Source organism: Solanum verrucosum, unplaced genomic scaffold (genome assembly GCF_900185275.1).
Source record: "Solanum verrucosum unplaced genomic scaffold, falcon-dt-bn FXZP01000253.1, whole genome shotgun sequence".
Taxonomy (NCBI): Eukaryota; Viridiplantae; Streptophyta; class Magnoliopsida; order Solanales; family Solanaceae; genus Solanum; species Solanum verrucosum.
The window spans coordinates 3,028,402-3,047,765 of NW_026019984.1; the positions used below are offsets into that span (position 1 = coordinate 3,028,402).

General features: G+C 34.1%; 2 protein-coding genes across 4 annotated transcripts; both read left to right on the forward strand.

Moving 5' to 3' along the window:
- Window positions 1–6,969: 6,969 nt before the first annotated feature.
- Window positions 6,970–15,479, forward strand: LOC125817992 (uncharacterized). 3 transcript variants are annotated; one of them, XM_049497492.1, is made up of 18 exons: window positions 6,970–7,381; window positions 7,469–8,380; window positions 8,461–8,547; window positions 8,627–8,877; window positions 9,833–9,925; window positions 10,085–10,166; window positions 10,450–10,509; window positions 10,579–10,631; window positions 10,980–11,146; window positions 11,651–11,861; window positions 12,420–12,477; window positions 12,583–12,639; window positions 12,788–13,033; window positions 14,377–14,444; window positions 14,553–14,609; window positions 14,690–14,783; window positions 14,896–15,036; window positions 15,129–15,479. In XM_049497492.1, the coding sequence occupies exons 1-18, from the start codon at window positions 7,043–7,045 to the stop codon at window positions 15,243–15,245; spliced, it is 3,093 nt and encodes a 1,030-aa protein (XP_049353449.1). In that variant the 5' UTR covers window positions 6,970–7,042; the 3' UTR covers window positions 15,246–15,479. The 3 variants fall into 3 exon arrangements, with proteins under 3 accessions (XP_049353449.1, XP_049353450.1, XP_049353448.1); XM_049497493.1 differs by having other exon boundaries at window positions 6,970–7,291; XM_049497491.1 differs by having other exon boundaries at window positions 6,970–8,380.
- A 1,758-nt stretch (window positions 15,480–17,237) lies between these two features.
- Window positions 17,238–19,364, forward strand: LOC125818285 (cyclin-dependent kinases regulatory subunit 1). Its single transcript, XM_049497829.1, has 4 exons — window positions 17,238–17,309; window positions 17,421–17,491; window positions 17,615–17,675; window positions 18,997–19,364. The coding sequence occupies exons 2-4, from the start codon at window positions 17,439–17,441 to the stop codon at window positions 19,147–19,149; spliced, it is 267 nt and encodes an 88-aa protein (XP_049353786.1). The 5' UTR covers window positions 17,238–17,309; window positions 17,421–17,438; the 3' UTR covers window positions 19,150–19,364.

Consider the following 19,364-nt stretch of genomic DNA (forward strand, 5'->3'; position numbering starts at 1 on the left):
CAAAAGAATGAGTAACGCGTAAGAATTTGGTCTTAGATTGAGAACAAGATTGGGAAACTACTTATATCCCATAAAGAGAAAAAGGTATTGAATACGGCCACCCTTTTTATATTACTAGGCAAATCTAGATCACTAGCTGACCTCTTTTATTAAAACAAAATATTCTCAATAGGTCACTCGTTCACTAAGTTGGATGAAAGAAACAAATGAACTATAACTACATAAAAAGTTAATTCCTATTTTATAAGCCAATCTTTTAAAATATTCTTTCATCATCAATAAATCAAATATAACTCTTCAGTCAATAGTCCCGATATGCATAGGATCTAAGGAATGATTACATTTCATTCGATCATACATTTTTGGAAAAAATTGTATATAATAGCAAACTATTAGTTTAAATTAAATGATATTTAATTGTATCCCATAGCAAACTGTTGCTATTTCGCCTCTCTCCCAGTGAATCTCGCTCGCCACTCTCGTTCTCTTCTGCGCCTCTCTCACTTTTTATACAAACGCAAACGTATAAAATGCGTTTGTGTTTGTATAAAGCGAGAGAAAATTATATATATACATATATTTTCGTTCTCCTCTCTCCCCTCTCCCAGATCTCGCTCGCCATTCTCCCAGATCTCGCTCCCAGTCTCTCCCTTGCCTCTCTCGCTTATACAAACATAAACGTATAAATTGTATATACACATGCAAATACATATATCTTCGTCCTATACACTTGTAATTATACAATACAAATATTCCCCTGTCCGGTTCTCTTTTGCCTTTCTCTCTTTCTCACTTTATACAAACACAGATTATATAATTGATCTTTTGTATATGTATACCGAAACAGAAATATATTATATACAACTGCTTTCTTTTGTACATGTATAGCGAAATATACATATTTATGTTTGCTATGGAGCGCAATTATGCAAACTATAGCTATAACATACAAATATGATTTTTGTGTTTGCTATATGTGAAAGTTGCTCTACATTTTTTGCAAGAATCAACTCATGACTAATTTATTGAGAACAAATAATATGAATTTATTACTATATAGAGAAAGCTAGAAGCATATACCTTATGGTCGATCGATATGTCTTCTTCTAGCTGAGAGTATTTATGTAATTTTCATATTTTATTTAGTTTATTTTACTATATTTTGAAAATTAATTAAAATTTTCTATAAATCAGGATAATCAATAATTTTAAATATTGAAATGCCTTAGAGTTTTGGCCTAAACATATTTTAACAACTCCAAATAGTGTGACTTGTTATACGTTGTTGAACGTGTTTACTTGAATTGAGATGCATTATGCATTAGCATTACTTTCTAAGAGCAATGTGTTTGTCAATTTTACCCTATAGTGAACTTTTTTGCAAGAAAAATTATGTCTGATGTTTACAGTCACAAGGTTAAATTACTAGGTTTGGTTAAAGTTATCAAGGTTGCAAAGACAGTTCAGTTCTTCGAGGAGATTATTAAGAAGGATCTCAATTCAGACTCCTTTAATTAATTAGCAGTTGTGTTTAAATATGAATACAAATGAATTTTGTGTTTGACCATGAATACACTTCTAATTTAGTAATTGAGCATTGTAAGATTGAAAATGTTAATCCACCATTTAACAATATTCCTTATATGGAGTAGTACAAAGTCTATGAGGGGTGTCGAGACGCATTATATATGTAGTTGCATTGTATTCTCGTATATTTTGACCAGTAGCCATAAATTTGAGCCGTAATATAACTATTGATATTTGTGTCCCGATAAACTACTTAGATCACATTTTATTTTAAATATAATTCTCTCATAAATTTTGTATAGACGCAAAATACTTTATGCATTGAAATACTATGGGATAAGGGTCTGAAAAATACCTCAACTTTGGTCGAATTGTTGTTGTGATACTAAACTTTCATGAGGACCTATTACCTCCCTAGACTATTTAATACCGTATTTTTTACCCCCTGAACTATTTAATAGTGTATTTTAAAGGTATATATATGCCTACGTGGACACATTACTATTTATAATTTTGCATTATTTTTTATGTCCACATGGGCAAATATATATGTTTAAAATACGGTATTAAATAGTCTAGGGAGGTAATAGGTCCTCATGAAAGTTTAGTATCGCAACAACAAATTCGATCAAAGTTTGGATATTTTTCAGACCCTTATCCCAAATATTATCATATGTAATTAGCTAGTACTTTTTGATGGTTTATCATTGAATCAATAAAAGATTATGTTGGGTATAGCAAGTATAAATGAGAAATGGAGGGAATATGAAGTGTTCTTCTATGCTTTAACCAAAAAACATGTCTCCCTCATTGGTGGTGAAAAGTAAAGCTAAGTGTTTAAATAAGGAAACACTTCTACTTCTTGTTAAAAGGGTAGGAAAAAGGAACCCCACTCATGCCGTCCACGTCGTCACTCACTTGGCTCGACTACGGCAATAACTTAGACGTTGAAAAAGGATCTATTGAGAGATTATTTTTTAGATAAAGTTTTATTTAATTATTTATTTAATTATTAATTATGTAATCATTAAATTAATCTACTCGAGCGACTCAGCTTTTGAACCGAAGTCGCAACCCGATTTCAATTTGTATCAGTGATTTAGTTTCCAAACTGAATTGACGTAATTATTTTCTGAATTTATTTAAATTTCCTTTTGTTCATTAGATGACCATTTTGAAAGATTGCAAACTTTCAAAAATAGTACTTCATGACTATAAATACATGTGATTCTTCAAACTTTTCACTACGAAATTTCAGAACTTTTTCTTTTTCTTTTTCTTCTTCTCCACAACTAAATCTAGTATTCTAGTTTATTTTGCTCTCATTGAGTAGTTCGCTGACACCATTACTTCTGATACTGATACACTGATGAGTAAAATCTTTATATCCTAGGAGGATATATTCCTTTAACCTCAAAAGGGGAATAAATTCCTTAAGAACACATTGTGCATTCAATGGACTTAATTTTCTTCTTGTCAATATTGTTTCTGTTTTTGTTACAAAAGTTGTTTTCTTTAGTAGTTTTAGTTTCTGATTTTGAAAACATGCTTTAAACTTTGTTGTTCATTAGTTTTGCAAAGTCACAACTCAATATTTTACTAATACAGATTGAATAGCATTTTAAACATCGATTTTGGTTCTCTTTGAAATATAATTAAACAACTTGGATTTCATGATTCTCTAGATTCCTATTTGTCAAGGAAAATATACCCATGCTCCTTGTCATGATTGTGCTAAGCAAGAGACCCAATTAATTTTATTATGCATTTTGTGGGACCAAATTAAGTGAAAAGGGTTTGTTATTAGATTTTTTTTTAATATTCAAAGCTTAAACTCAAAATCTTTAATTAAAGGTGGAGGAATTCAATCCAACTTACTACACGTAATCAAAGAGCTTGTTGTATTAACTATAAATAACATGTGTCATCAATTTTAGGACACAACAAACATAAGCATACATGGATCGAAAGTTTAATATATTGAGTTGTTATTGCAGGTACTAAATTTGAAATTCATTATTAATTTTGTGTAGGGGGGAGGGGAGGGGGGAGGAGTCATTGTTTCATTTGATCATAGATTTTGAAGTTGTAATTTTTAGAACTTGAAATTGTGTTTGAATGTACGTTTTACTTGGAAAAAATGTGAAGTTTTGTGAGTGGAGTCAATTTTTCTCCCTGAAAATGGTCCAGCTTTGAAACTTAAAAATAATCTAAAGATAATTTTTCAAAACTTGATAAATTTCATGGCTAAATAAATAGGGAAAAAGAACACTTATACCATACCCTAAAAAAGAAAAATATTTACCCTTAAATACCTCATTACTCTCATACCCCCTTTTTATTTTAAAATGACATATATTTATTTTTGTTGCATGCTAATGTTAGCGCCCACCCTTTTTTTGTTCTTTGATATCATCACAATATATTACATTATATGAATATACTCTGATGATATCAAAGAGTAACTGAACAATGTCTTCATTGAATGTCTGCTTCTTCCTCCTTCATACCATCAAAATATAATATACTCTGGTAATATCAATGAGTAACTGAGCAGTGTTTTCATTGAGGTTTGCTTCAGTTCTTCGATGAGATTACTCAATCATTAATGATACCAGTACGGTATATCTACATATTGTCATAATATCATTGAAGTATGTTTTAATTTTTTCAATAATTTAATTTAAAAACAGTTTTAAAAATAGTCATAATTTAGATACAATTTTTTAAAAATTTGCAAAAACAGAAAAAAATATAAAAATATGTTTTCTTCTTATTTGGAATTTAATAAATAAGATTGTGACTTTAATAATTTCCTCTTAATTGTTTCTTATTTGTTTCTTAAAAAGAGTTCAATCCTATATGATACCGATAGAGAATTAATATACCGACAGAGTATCACAGAAGATTAAGCTTAGTCTTATATGATACCGATAAAGTATCAATATATCGACGGAGTATCACAAAAAATTATACTAATTTATAGTTTAATAAATAAGAATGTGACTTTAATAATTTTCTCTTAATTGTTTCTTATTTATTTCTTAAAAAAAGAGTCGGTCCTATATGATACGGATAAAGTATCAATATACCGACAAAGTATCACATAAAATTAATTCATAGCAGTGATGTTAACGTCATGCTGACATCATGCTGAAAGGAGAAAATGGGATAAGCGGGTAAATAATTTGGGCCATGGGTCCACTAAGAATAAATAGTTTGGATTAGATCCAATTTGGACAAATAATTTCACAATTGAGTCTATTTTATGTAGTTTTCCCAAATAAATATTGATGACAAATTTTGTAAATCTAAGGTCAAAATGTAGCTTAGTGTTTCCTTCGTGGCCATTGAATTTCAACTTAGTTATGTCACTTATTTCTCTCAATCCAACAAAAAAATATTGACCCAAATTTTCTCATAAAATAATTTTCCGCTACTTAGTGAAAAACTCTCATAATTTTTTTTTTAAATTACTCAAAAATAATTTTTATGACCTATGTAGTTTCTAGTTACATATATATTGATATCTATTTGTCCACCAATACTTCAGATTTTTCTTTTGTGTAATTAAAAATGGGAATATTCGTAAGTGTGCTTAATTTTGTAAAATACAATGAAATTTTGTATCTATTTTTCAAAATGTAGCAACATCCCTTCCCCCCTCCAAAAAAAAAAAATAGCAAAATATATTGTACTGTTATACAATACACACATTTTAATCGTAATTAAAATAGCATGGATATAATATCTTGTTATAACTTTGTGTGTTTACTTATGTGACAAATGATATATATATATATATATATATATATATATATATATATATGTTTTCAAAAACAAGAAGTGATATACGTGTGATCAGTTATATGTGTGTATGTCCTTTTTCAAAGCATAAAATTGATGTATGTATATGAATGTGTGGACATCTATTGTGTGCATGCCAGATTTGATTCAATGTATATGTTTTCAAAGTGTATATATGTGGAAAGTCAATTATATGTGAAGTATATGTTGTATGTATATGATTTCTAATGAAATAACATCAATTTTTTGATGGACAATTGAAATGCTATCGAACTTCGGCGAATGTGTGACTAAAGTGATGTGGCATGTCTTATTGAGTGACATCATTATTTATCTATTTCTTATTATTTTGAATTTTTCTTCTAAAAACGGCAAAAAGATTAATTTGTCGTTATTCACTATTGACATTTATTTCATTTGAACAATTACTCTTTATAAATAAAAGCCCAAAGACAAAAAATTTTCTTAGTTGATTTAAGTAGGGTTTCAACATCATTATAAGGCGTTACTTTCGATAATGCCTTCTACCGCTCTACTTCAATTTCTTCTTTAAATTGCCCCTTTTTCCCCAAAAAAGTTTATTCATCTAATCGAGCTCTCACTTGACTTGAGACGTCTTACAAACATGATATCAATCTATTTTTCATCCTAATGTGGTAGTCGGATCTATGCCGTTTTAGCCATTCTTAAGAGATCTGTTTAGCAGGTGTTTATCTCACAAAAAAAGGGAGTTTTACTTAGAAAAGTCCGCTCTATCTCTTCAAGTGCCTGATATTCTTTCTTGACCACTCTCGATCGTTGTAAAATGGTAAGCATTCTTTCCTCTTCTATGCTTCATAACCGATTTTTGCTTTTTTCGATAAGAAGGTAAATTGAAAAAAATCAACCTATCATAGAAATGTGTTCAATTTTATATTTGCCGTGGTGAAATCAAAAACCTCAACGCCAGAAGATTAAGAAGAAAAGCTTCAACAAGTATTAAAATTATATAAAACCCCTAAAAATTCAAAAAATTCAGTATACATCTACTGATTCAGACGAGCTATTTTATGCATAATTTTTTTTTTTTTTTTTTGCAATCGATCTTTTTATCTGAACAATTCGAATCATGAAAATACATTTGATTTACAAATTACTTTTTCTATATGAAGATTACATTTTATTATTTTTACCACGACGTGAAGCTCGAATAAGTACACTAGTCGGCCGATCGGTCTAATGATGGAGGATCAAACCATACAAGGGAAAAAGTGGAGGACCTCCTCATAATACTTGCTACTTTTTGTAACGCCCGTTTAGACTAATCGGGGCTAATTGGGGAATTTAAAGAAATCCTTTTTTTCATATCAGTATTATCAATTCACCGGAAAACCCTAATTGTTCATCTTCCCCCAATTTTATTTTTCTCTCCCCAAAAATTTTCCGATCAAAAAATCAAACCCTAAATGGCTGCCATTATGCATGTTTTAGGATTTTCCAGGTTTGTGTATGGTTGAGAATCATCATCATCATCATGAGAAGGGGATTTTAGTTTTTTTTTTATTTGGGTGAATCTGCTTGTGTTTGGGGGTTGGTTGGATCTGTTGATTGATTGAGAATCATTAGAAGAGGGAGATTTTAGTGTTTTTTTTTTAAATCTGCTGTGCCTTCGTTGTTGATTTTTGCGGTATCTGTTGATTGATGTGTGTTTGAGTTGTTCTTTTTTGTAATGGCAAACGGTTCAGAGAAAGGGGAGATTGTTGTTTCGTCCATTAGGACTGGTATGAAACGGGAGTTTGCTATGATGATGAAGGCTCAAGCTGATTGGGACATTGATGTTGGTCAAAAGAGGGTTACAAGGACATCACAATCGAGTCAGAATAGTCCTGGTAACGTTAGCAATGATAAGGTTTATGTGAAAAAGAGGAAAAGGGAGGTGAAAAATGTGGTTGATAGTGAAGATTTGTCGAATTTGAAGGTTGTTGTTGGTAAGGAATTGGAGAGTGATGGAGTTGTGAAAAAGGATGACAATGTGGTTTTGTTGAGTGAAGATTTGTCGAATTCGAACGTTGTTGGTGAGGAATTGGAGAGTGATGGAGTTGTGAAAATGGATGAAAATGTGGTTTTGTTGAGTGAAGATTTGTCGAATTCGAAGGTTGTTGTTGAGGAATTGGAGAGTGATGGGGTTGTGAAAAAAGATGACAATGTGGTTTTGTTGAGTGAAGATTTGTCGAATTCTAATGTTGTTGGTGGGGAATTGGAGAGAGATGGAGTTGTGACAAGGGATGAAAATGTGGTTATTTTGAGTGAAGAGGAGGAGCTGAAGAGCGATGTGGTGGATTGCACTAGTGATGATGAGAAGAAAGGTAAGATGAATGAAGGAGTTGTTGGGTCTGGAGAAGAAGGGAATGCTAGCTTGCAGAATTGTGGAGATGATGCTAAGACTGAAAAGGGTGAATCAGCGAAAACCAATGATGATTTTGATGAAGAGATGGCTGAAATTGTTCCTGAATTAGCTGCTACTGCTCAGGGTGATGGTAAAGATGAGCAAAAATGTGGTGATGATACTCAGAGTGAAATGCCTATAACAGGGAAGGCCAGTGATTTCATTGTTGGAGCAATGCCTGAAATTGTTCCTGAAGCAGCTGTTACTGCTCAGGCTGATGGTAAAAATGAGCAAAATTGTCGAGATGATGCAAAGACTGAAATGGCTAAAACAGTGAAGGCTAATGATTGCAGTGTTGAAGCAAGGCCTCAAATTGTTCCTGAATTAACTGTTACTGCTCAGGGTGATGCTAACGATGAGCAAATACAGACACCTATGAGGCGGTTTACTAGGTCTGCTCTGAAAACAGAAGAGGACACAGAGGTATTTCAGTGCGATAGCATTAAGATTGTGGATGTTCATGAAACAGGTTCTGTAGGTACCATGTCTGCACCTGCAAAGTTGGAGTTGAAGATGTCCAAGAAAGTTGCACTAACTAAAAATCCCACAAAGTTGAAAGATCTTCTTGAAACAGGTTTGCTGGAGGGTTTACCTGTTCGCTACATTCGTGGCACTACAAAGGTGAGTTTTTTGAAGAGACATTTATTGAGTTTCCGTTTCGGCAATTCTGTTTGGATATTAACCAAATAATTGTAATTTAGGGGAGAGGGCGTCCTGCAAAAGGACTTCGTGGAGAGATTAGAGGGTCAGGAATATTGTGCTTCTGTGATAACTGTCATGGGACATCTGTAAGTGTAACTTTTTTGGATTTTCTTCAGTAGATTATCTGAATATCCCTTATATGATATATTTCCTTGCTCGGTACAGGTTGTTACACCAAATCAATTTGAGCTGCATGCCAATAGTGCCAACAAACGTCCACCAGAATACATCTATTTGGAGAATGGAAAAAGTCTGAGGGATGTATTAAGTATGTGTAAAGATGCTCCTTCTGATGAAGTAGAGATGGTAATAAAAAATGCCATCGGGAGTGCAGACGCTAAAATAAATGCTTCAGCATGTATGACTGCACAGGAGTTTCAATCTCCCCCTGTTCAAAGTAGTGAAGCTAGTAGCAGGTATAAACATCTAAGTGTTTTCCTGTTATGTTGATAACCCATCAAAAATATCTATGATTCTTCTCTGTTCAAATGCATCACAAAATGCACGAGGGATCATTAGTAGTTCTTTAATAATGGAAGAAGAAGTAATCCACCGAGTTTAGAAGGCTGTGATTGGTCCAAAGGGCGGGTCACAGACGGATTTCTCGGTTATCAAAAAAAAATAAAAAATGGAAGAAGAAGTAGGGATGACAATCCTCGGGCTGAAGTCCAACTTATGGCGCTAGCTTCAGCCTTCAGCTAGATCACTGAGATATGTAGATTTTTCTGTTGTCTATTAAAACAACAACATACCCAGTGGAATCCCATAAGTGTGGTTTGGGGAGTGTAGAGTGTACACAGACCTTACCACTACCTCGTATAGGTAGGTAGAGAGACTGTTTCCGAAAGACCCTCGGTTCAAGTTTAGCAAATCCAAGTATAAAGAATAAGAAAAAAAACATAGCAACTAACAAGGGGAGCAGTGCAAATCCTACAACAGTAAGACAGTTATGCTTCACCAACAAAAAGAAAATGATATGAAATAAATGGATACACATTCTTATCCCCCCAAAAATAATATAATTGAAATGGTTTTGTCATATAATTAATTCTTATCCCCCTAAAAGTAAAATTATTGAAATTGTATTGTCATATATTCTACTTCAGTCTTATTTCATATTCTCTACCATGGAATGCTGGAACATAACCTTTATGTTCTTTCTATTTTTTTGATTTTGTAAATGTAGTTCATTTATTAACAAGGCCAAAAAAACTGGCCTTATACAAGGGGTATACGATATACTACCATTATGTTCTTTCCATGTTTTAAATAATTAAAACATTTGCCTCGTATTTTACTTTGAATATCTTTAATTGTGTTATGATTCCTCACCTTTTTGCGTCAATATGTTATATCCCACATTTGTTTCAGGTCTACATCATCTGCGCCTGCTACAAAGTTGACCGATCGAATGCCCTCTGGCAGTGGAACTCAAAGTAAAGTTCACGGAAAGTTAACTAGAAAGTATGCCTTGTTGCTTGTTAAAGCTTTTGTTTTCTATCTTTGATGATTTATTTTTGCCATTGCTCTGGCATCTAAGCTTTTTATTAATTCTTTTTCGTACTTCTATTGGTTCGTGGTGTTTCTTTTTGACTTCATATTCTTGCTCTTCTGTCTCTACAGGGATCTGCGCATGCACAAACTTGTATTCGAGGAGGATGCACTTCCTGATGGAACTGCATTAGCATATTATGTCCGTGGACAGGTATATATTCAACTCAATTACATAGTTCCATTTTGAATTGCTCTACTTTTGTGTTGTAACAGGTTAGTATTCAAACCAATATTATATTGTTGAATTTTTAATTGCTCATCACATGTGTTGTTCCAAACATGCTAGAAGTTTGTTCACTAGATTTGTACATTCATAGCATTCACTTGGTGCTCCTTTGGTGGAATAAAAATTAATTACTTATCAAAGAATTGTTCACTAGATTTTTTCTTTTATACATTCTTTGTATTTTAATTTGCTTGCTGTCTCCTGGCAGAAATTGCTGGAGGGTTATAAGAAAGGTCATGGAATTTTCTGCTACTGTTGCAACACTGAGGTACGTAGTTCCTGCTTTCGTAAGTATTAAAATCAGCTGTCATATGCTAATGTCCTTGTTTTCATACAGGTCAGCCCTTCACAGTTTGAGGCTCATGCAGGTTGCGCTTCACGTCGGAAGCCGTGAGTGTCCGTTTCTTTTGTGGTTTATACTGGATAATTTGTGTAAGGGATCAGGGACATATCCAAGTCATTTTCCCTGTTTTACCCCCTTTTCTGATTGACTTGTGGTTTTCACATTCCTTTTCTGGATGGGCAATGTCATATACACAACCCATCCAAAAAAGGAATGTGAAAACCACAAGTCAATCAGAAAAGGGGGTAAAACAGGGAAAATGACTTGGATATGTCCCTGATCCCTTACACAAATTATCCATTAATTAATGTTCTTCAAATACACGAATGGTGTTAGTGCAACTTCTTTGACTGAAAGATTTAGTTTGCGTTAATCCTTCTGTGTTACTTTGACAGTTATTTGTACATATATACTTCCAACGGGGTGTCTCTGCATGAGTTGTCTATTAAACTTTCAAAAGAACGAAGGTCCTCAGCTGAGGAAAATGATGATCTCTGCTCTATATGTGCTGATGGAGGGGACCTCCTGTGCTGTGACAATTGTCCAAGAGCTTTCCATGCCGGTAAATGTGTTTTACATTGTTGAATTCTTTTATCTACTGTCTATCTGTGTTTCCTTATAACAATTCAGTATCAAATTGTATTAGGAAGTTAGGATAATGCACCATATTAAGATATCTATTTAAAGATTTCTACAAAAAGGGCCGTTCATCAATCACCTATGCCATTCATCTATCATTACCACTATCGTCTGCCATGATCAACCACCACCATTTTAATTTTGAGAATTGGATCAAAGAATATTAAGGCAATGGTGTCAAACAAATTGAAGTCTAGGTTGCTTGTCAAACATTCACATCCACAGTTGGATGACTCATGAAAATCAAATTGCAGTTTCATCATAACACCAGAAAATCTGATGATGATTGATTTTCTGGTGTTATGATGAAACTGCAATTTGATTTTCATGAGTCATCAAACTGTGGATGTGAATGTTTGACAAGCAACCTAGACTTCAAGTTTCACGTGATCATTATGTGCTCATTGCAAACTTGTTTCTATTGCAGAGTGTGTTTGTTTGCCAAGTATTCCCACGGGTACCTGGTATTGTAAATACTGTGAAAACATGTTTGCAAAAGAAAGATTCGTTGAGAATAATGCCAATGCTAAAGCTGCTGGGAGGGTTGCTGGAGTTGATGCCATCGAGCAGATAACAAGACGATGCATTCGCATGGTGGAAACTTTAGAGACTGAAGTTAGTGTTTGTGTGCTCTGCAGGTCACATTTCTATTCCTACTTTTTCCACAACTAAGTCGACTTCATTTTAATTGATGGACAGAAGAAGTCACATGAGGCTTGAAGTCATATACTTGGACCTTCCATCATACTTTTTGCACCATACATTTTAAGAGCACTGACATATCATTTTGATTGCCAAAAGAATAATGACTTAATTCTGATCATCTAGGGTATTTTCATTTTCTTCAAGGGAGATTCTTTTTTGTTTCTTTCAGTAGCCTGTATCAAGGAAATGATCTCTTATAGCCACTTAAAAATGACCTTTTAGATCTCTTATGTGTTAAAGTGAAGATATCTTGTAAAAAGGACATAAAACTAAAACAAGTTTGTAAAGGTCCACAAAATCAATCCTCTCGTATTATGCAATATGCACACTAGACACAGTTACATGTAGTTTAAGACATTAGTTTGTATTAATATATTAGATTAGTGATGATGGAGGAATAATATTAAAGCAGTGGTTAAAAAGTTAGTTTGCTAGAGAAAACATCATATGAAAGTCTACAAGTTGTTTCATAAGTTTCGCTAATGTTGCAGGGATCAGGATTTCAGCAAATCAGGATTTGGCCCACGGACAGTAATAATTTGTGATCAGGTATTGTTTTGTTAGCATTGAATAATATAATATCTGTCGTTTTTACTCTTTTGTGAGTTCTCAGTAAGGTCGAGCATTGAAGAAGTTTTCCATTGCTTTTTGTAGTGTGAGAAGGAGTATCATGTTGGATGTTTGAAGGAGCACAACATAGATGACTTGCAGGTTTGCAGAATTTCATGTTCTATTGCATGTTTTTCTATTTCTAGTATATCTCCTATGTCCTTTCTGTTGTATAATTAGATTGTTTAACCTTGCACATATTTACACATACTGATCGCTAGTCAACGTTTTGAAACCCTCCTCAATTCAGGAATTGCCAAAAGATAAATGGTTTTGCTGCACAGATTGCAGTAGAATTCATTTTGCTCTGGAAAAGGTGGTATCAGATGGAGAACAGAACATTCCTGAGTCTCTGTTGAAAGTCTTGAAGGAAAAGAATGAAGGAAAAGGTTCAGTGAATAACTCCAGTCTTGACATTAAATGGCGTCTGCTAAGTGGGAAAATGTCATCCGAAGAGACAAGGGTCTGGCTTTCTAGTGCTGTTTCAATTTTCCATGTGAGTTTCTTTTCCTAGTTTATTTCCTACTGTGCTTGTGACTCGGTAGAGGACCAGCCTAACCTCTAGGAGACCTGCTAAACATTCCTAATTGCAAATTGTTCATCTCTAAGAACTCATTTTCTATGAAATTGGAGACTGCTTAACTATCTTTTCCCAATGCATTCCTCTTCTATTTTCTATATGCGTTCATACATTTACATGAATACTATACTTTTATGTGCTTTAAGTTAGTTCCTACCTCTTTAGAAAGCAAACCAAGCTCCTTGATTTTTGGATCTCTAACCTTTTTAAAATCAGAGATAATTGGAGACCATTCCTGTTCTTAGGGTCCATGCTTTGCTTTAACATGCCTATATTTTAATATTAATTCACTTCTGGTCATACTAATGTAATGATCTGTTTTCTTTTTTACTTCCCCACTCTAAGCTTTATGAAGCTTTTGTGTCTCCCCCTCCCCTGAAAGTGTTTTATGATTAATAATTCAAATAATCTGTTAAGAGTGTTAGGTTAGGTTAGTGAGAAGAGGTCACTTTCTTTCTTAGTAAGAGGTTCGTTTTGACACCCGCAGATACTTTAAGCTCTCAGATTTTCCAATACCAGTTTCTCATCACAATTTGGTACTGTGTTGGCCCATTGCCTTGATCAATTGGAGCCTTCTTGGGGTTGGGGTTGATGGTCGGAATAGGAGCGTCACAAGTGATAGTTTAGATGAGGGTGGTTTTACATCCCTTAGTCTGGGATTTCGTTACATCTGTTTCTCTCTTTCAGGTATAGAATTCTAACCAGCTAGCTCGCAACTCAGCCTGCCACAGCTATCATTGCCCAACTTGATGATTAGTTGTTTTGTGTTTCAGGAGTTCCCCTTTATTTTGTATATGGATTAAGGCAAGTTTGGCCCTTCTCAAAAAAAGAATGTCAAGTTTGGTGATTAGGCAATGATTTTGAAAGAACTAATATCATAACTACAATCATTTTTTTAATAACGGTTGTGTTTGGACCATTTTGTGTGCCCAACTATTGCACTGGGTACTTGCTACCGCCCGGCGCCCACTAATAGCTACTATCTAACTCCTAATTCGTAAAGCAAATGAAGTGTTATAAATCCTATTCATTATGCCCCGAGTAAAGTCTGATGGGGATTAGAATCCCAGATTATCATATCCGCGAACAAAACTGCCTTTGTGTATTTGCAGTTAACTTAAACAAATTCCAGTTGTATTGTAATCTTGTTACCTATCTGCTAATACAGTTCTTATGTAGATAATTGTCATGCTAATTAGTGATGCTTACTGTGTATATATATGTGAATTTGATTATCTGTTCTTTGCCTTGTGGAATAGGAACAATTTGACCCAATTGCTGATGCAAGTACTAGCCGTCTAGATTTGATCCCACACATGGTCTATGGGTAAGTAATAACTTTTTTCTATTCATTTGATCTCTCAGTTCTTGTGAATACTCTCTTGTTTGGTACAAATAACATCCCTCACTCTATTTTACATATCATGATGTTCAGAAGGAGTTTCAAGGACCAAGACTATGGAGGGATGTTCTGTGCAATATTATTGGTCAAGTAAGAAACCACTTCACCAGTGTTCCATACAAGTCTTCGGTAAGATGGTAACCCATACTGATTCTCTTTCCACTTTGCAGTTCATTGGTTGTTTCTGCTGGGATTTTCCGTGTTTTTGGGAAGGAAGTGGCTGAACTCCCTTTAGTTGCTACAAGTACTAATTGTCAAGGACAGGTAGCTCAATTTTAAGCTTACAATGTGTCTGATTTCAGTTTACCCTTACCTTGTGAGGATATACCTAGTCTTTTCCATTTTGTTAACTAAACATTTTGTTTTTCCTGCCCAGGGTTACTTTCAATCTCTGTTTTCTTGTGTGGAGAACCTTTTGCAGTCTCTGAAAGTAGAAAACCTTGTACTTCCGTCCGCAGAAGAAGCAGAGGCGATCTGGACAAATAGATTTAGCTTTACAAAGATCCCTGAAGAACAGGTAATTTGATATTGACATAAGTACGTGCATGCATTCCATCGACCCCTTTTCTAGAGTTTCTGTTGTTAACCCATGCATCAATCTCTTTGCAGATGAAGCAGTATCGAAAAAATTATCAGATGATGGTTTTCTCTGGAACATCCATGCTGCAGAAGCAAGTGGGGGGCTCTCAGCGTGATGAAGACAATTTTACTTTAGGAGATGCATGATTTGTTGTGCAGATATTTTGTGGAAAATGGTTTTGATTTTTCTGTCAGACAAGGGATGTACAGTGGCTGGCTCTAGTTTCAGTTTTGGTGGTATATATGGGGAATAGCGTAGTCATCATATGTTAGTTACCCTGTGAATGTTACATCAGTTGTTAGTAGGAGCTATGGTTCAGAAACGTTGGATTATCTCAGTTGTGGAAGTTGGTAAACTGTGAAGTTCAGCAGGATTTAGATATAGCGTGCTGTCTTGTTTATCTTATATGGGAACGAGAATATTCAGTGCTGCTGTAAAATGGCTCCATTTTTGCTACATTAACAATTGAAAAGTAGCCTTAGTTTATTACTGCATTTGATTTGTTATTTTAATCATTATCAGCACTCTTCCCTCTTCAACAACATACCCAGCGAGATCCAACAACGGGTATGGGGAGTGTGGGTGTTGTTATTTTTATCAACACTCTTTCCTCTTCAACAACATACCCAACGAGATCCATCAACGGGTTTGAGGATGGTGGGTGTTGTTATTTTAGTCATTATCAACACTCTTTCCTCTTCAACGACAACATACCCTGAGAGATCCAACAAAGGGTATGGAGGAGGGTGGGTGTTCATAGATAAGCCCTATCGTTGTGCGGTAGAGTCCTCGTGGTGGGGTATGTGGAGGGTGGGTGTTGTTATTTTAATCATCATCAACGCTCTTTCCTCTTCAACAACATACCCAGCGAGATCCAACAACGGGTATGAGAGGGTGGGTGTTGTTATTTTAATTATTATCAACACTCTTTCCTCTTCAACAACAACATATCTAGTGAGATCCATCAATGGGTTTGAGGAGGGTGGGTGGGTGTAGTTATTTTAATCATCATCAACGCTCTTTCCTCTTCAACAACATACCCAGCGAGATCCAACAACGGGTATGAGAGGGTGGGTGTTGTTATTTTAATTATTATCAACACTCTTTCCTCTTCAACAACAACATATCTAGTGAGATCCATCAATGGGTTTGAGGAGGGTGGGTGGGTGTAGTTATTTTAATCATTATCAACACTCTTTCATCTTCAACGACAACATACCCTGCGAGATCCAACAAAGGGTATGCGGAGGGTGGGTGTTCATAGATCCTTATCCTATCTTTGTGGTGTAGAGTCGTTGTGGTGGGGTATGAGGAGAACCAATGTACATAGACTTTATCATTATCCATGTGTAATAGATGGATGTTTTCGATAGACCCTTGGCTCAGGTATAACTTTATCATTTCCCTTGGCTCAAGGGTGAACCAACACTCTGCTTGAGTAGGAGTAACTTTTCCAATTATTATCCCCGCTCCACACACACAAAAAAAAATTAATCATTTCAAACTGATTTAGAACTTCGATTTTGTTTCTCCAAAAACCAAATTTAAGTCAATTCTTCTCAAATAGTAAACCATAAAACTAGTTGAAAACCAAAAAAGAAAAAAGAAGAAAAAGGTTGCTCCTATTAAATGCCAGTGCTTTGTCTAGGGCTAGTAAGACTCATTAGAGAAGGATAAAGATCTTTTGATTTCATGGATAACATGAACGTCTTACCCTTTTATTCTCTCTTTACACGAGTCAATTATGAAGCGTGGAAGAGAAATTACCTAATTCAAAATATAAATCATAAAAAGAAAATACTTATTATATAATTACAAATATAATTTATTCAAATCATCACTTATTAATGTAAGTAGGTAGATTATTATAAATTTACTTTTTAGTAAATAACTCTAATTTTCTATATTGCAAAAAAAAAAAAAAACAATTAAGAACCTAGAAATTCCACGTGTAATGGAAACATCTAGAACTATTTCAACTGAGCGGGAAAAATCATTCAAAATTCAAAATTTAAAAATGTGCCGTTATTCCCTTTTTAATCATTTAAAAACTTCTAAATGAGGTAAAACAATTTTGGTTATTTATTAATTCAAACAAATTCGCCTAAATTTCTGAATAAAGCACTCCATATTCCTCCCTTTTCCCCCATTCATTTCCCATCCATTTCTCTTTTTTTCGTCTCCATTTCTCCGATCGGCACAACACAAAGGTAAACGTTTCTGCCAAATTCATCAATTTTAATGAACCTGCTTTCTCCAGTCAATACGGATCTGTTTAATTCAGTTTTTTTTTTGCTGATGAATTTGTTTTTTTTTTCCAGTTGTTTTTGAACTGAAAAATGGGGCAGATCCAGTATTCTGAGAAGTATTTTGATGATACCTATGAGTACAGGTATTCTGTTTGCTTAATCGGTTTGAATGTATTCTGTTTGCTTAATCAGTTTGAATTTCTAGTGTTTTTTGTTTGTTTTTTCAATTAATTCGTAGTTTTTTTTGTTTTTGCTGGATTTTGCAGGCATGTTGTTCTTCCTCCTGATGTAGCGAAATTGCTTCCTAAGAATCGTCTTCTATCTGAGGTGAGTGATCGGTTTTACTTCTTAGGGTTTTTGTATGTATTCATTTTCACGTAGTTGAACTAGCAGATTAAAATTAGTGATATTTTATGCATTCATTTAGGAGTTTCTTCGATTGAAATGATTAGTTGATTGTGCTAATCAAAGTAAGGGATAATCGTGCTTAGCAAATGATAATCAGTGATATTTTGAGTTTTCATTTCGGAAATTCTTTGATTGAAATGATTAGTGGAATGTGCTAATGAAAATAAGTGATAATTGTGCCTAGAAAATGATTATCAGTGATATTTTGTGCTTTGATTTTGGAATTTCTTCGATTGAGATGGCTAATGGAATGTTCTCATGTAAATTAGTGATAATTGTTCCTAGCATGTGATAAGTAGTGATATTTTGTGTTCTCATTTTGGAATTTTTTTCAATTGAAATGATTTGTTGAATGTGCTAATCCAAATAAGTGATAACAAGCCTAGCAAATGAAATCAGTCATATCTTGTGCTTTCATTTTGGAACTTTTTGAATGAAATGATTAGTCGAATGTGCTGATCAAAATGAGTGATATGGTGCCTAGCAAGTGATAATCAGTGACATTTTGTTCTTTCATTTCAGAATTTCTTCTACTGAAATGTTTAGTTGATAGTGCTAATAATCAACATAAGAGATAACATGCCTAACAAGTGATAATCGGTGATATTTTGTGCTTTTGTTTTGGAATTTCTTCTACTGAAATGATTAGTTGAATGTGCAAAACAAATGGTAATCAGTGATATTTTGTGCTCTAATTTTTGGAATATCTTCAGTTGAGATGATTAGTTGAATGTGCTAATCAAAACTAGTTATAATCGTGCCTTGCAAATGATAATCAGTGATTGTGCTTTCAATTTGGGAATTTCTTCGATTGAAATGATTTGTTGAATGTGCTAATCAAAATAAGTGATATCTTGCCTAGCAAGTGACAATCAGTGACATTTCATTTTGGAATTTCTTCGATTTAAATGGGTAGTCAAATGTGCTAATCAATATAAGAGATAATCAGTGATATTTTGTGCTTTTGTTTCAGAAATTTTCCTACTGAAATGATTAGTTCAATGTGCACAAAAGAAGTGCTAATTGTGCCTAGTAAATGATAATCAGTGATATTTTGTACTTTCATTTTTGGAATATCTTCAATTGAAATGTTTAGTTGGATGTGCTAATTAAATAAATGGTATAGTGCCAACTATTTAGATTAGTTTGTTCTTTTGCACTAAATGAAATCTCATCTGGAATGTGGCTTTGTTCTTTTGCATGTGGTTTATGTTGTTTGTCTTATTTGATTGATTCTTAGAATGAGTGGCGGGCAATTGGAGTTCAGCAGAGCAGAGGATGGGTGCACTATGCTATTCATCGACCAGAGCCCCATATCATGCTCTTCAGGAGGGCACTGAACTATCAGCAGCAACAAGAGAACCAGACTCAGCAAGTTCTGCTTGCCAAGTGAAGAAACATGTCTCTCGTTTCTTTTTCCTAATGAATCAGATCATATACAGATAGTAATGTTCATTTCATCTAGAAATGATATGATAGTTTTATGGATGTCTAGTTAAATGTCTGGATTTTTAAGGATGTTAAGTACTGTAATGCTTAGCTCTTGTGGAGTTCAGGTTTTGAATTCCCGTATTCTAAACAATCAGGTTTTATATCCGTGTGCTTGGA

What these genes read in the sequence shown, in the direction of transcription:
- LOC125817992 (XM_049497491.1), top strand. Translation starts at nt 7,043, where the DNA reads ATGGCAAACGGTTCAGAGAAAGGGGAGATTGTTGTTTCGTCCATTAGG. An exon ending in ATAACTGTCATGGGACATCT is followed by an intron (nt 8,548 to 8,626) that starts GTAAGTGTAACT and finishes TGCTCGGTACAG; the next exon opens with GTTGTTACACCAAATCAATT. An exon ending in TCCAAGAGCTTTCCATGCCG is followed by an intron (nt 11,147 to 11,650) that starts GTAAATGTGTTT and finishes TTTCTATTGCAG; the next exon opens with AGTGTGTTTGTTTGCCAAGT.
- LOC125818285 (XM_049497829.1), top strand. Translation starts at nt 17,439, where the DNA reads ATGGGGCAGATCCAGTATTCTGAGAAGTATTTTGATGATACCTATGAG. An exon ending in GATGATACCTATGAGTACAG is followed by an intron (nt 17,492 to 17,614) that starts GTATTCTGTTTG and finishes TGGATTTTGCAG; the next exon opens with GCATGTTGTTCTTCCTCCTG. An exon ending in AGAATCGTCTTCTATCTGAG is followed by an intron (nt 17,676 to 18,996) that starts GTGAGTGATCGG and finishes ATTGATTCTTAG; the next exon opens with AATGAGTGGCGGGCAATTGG.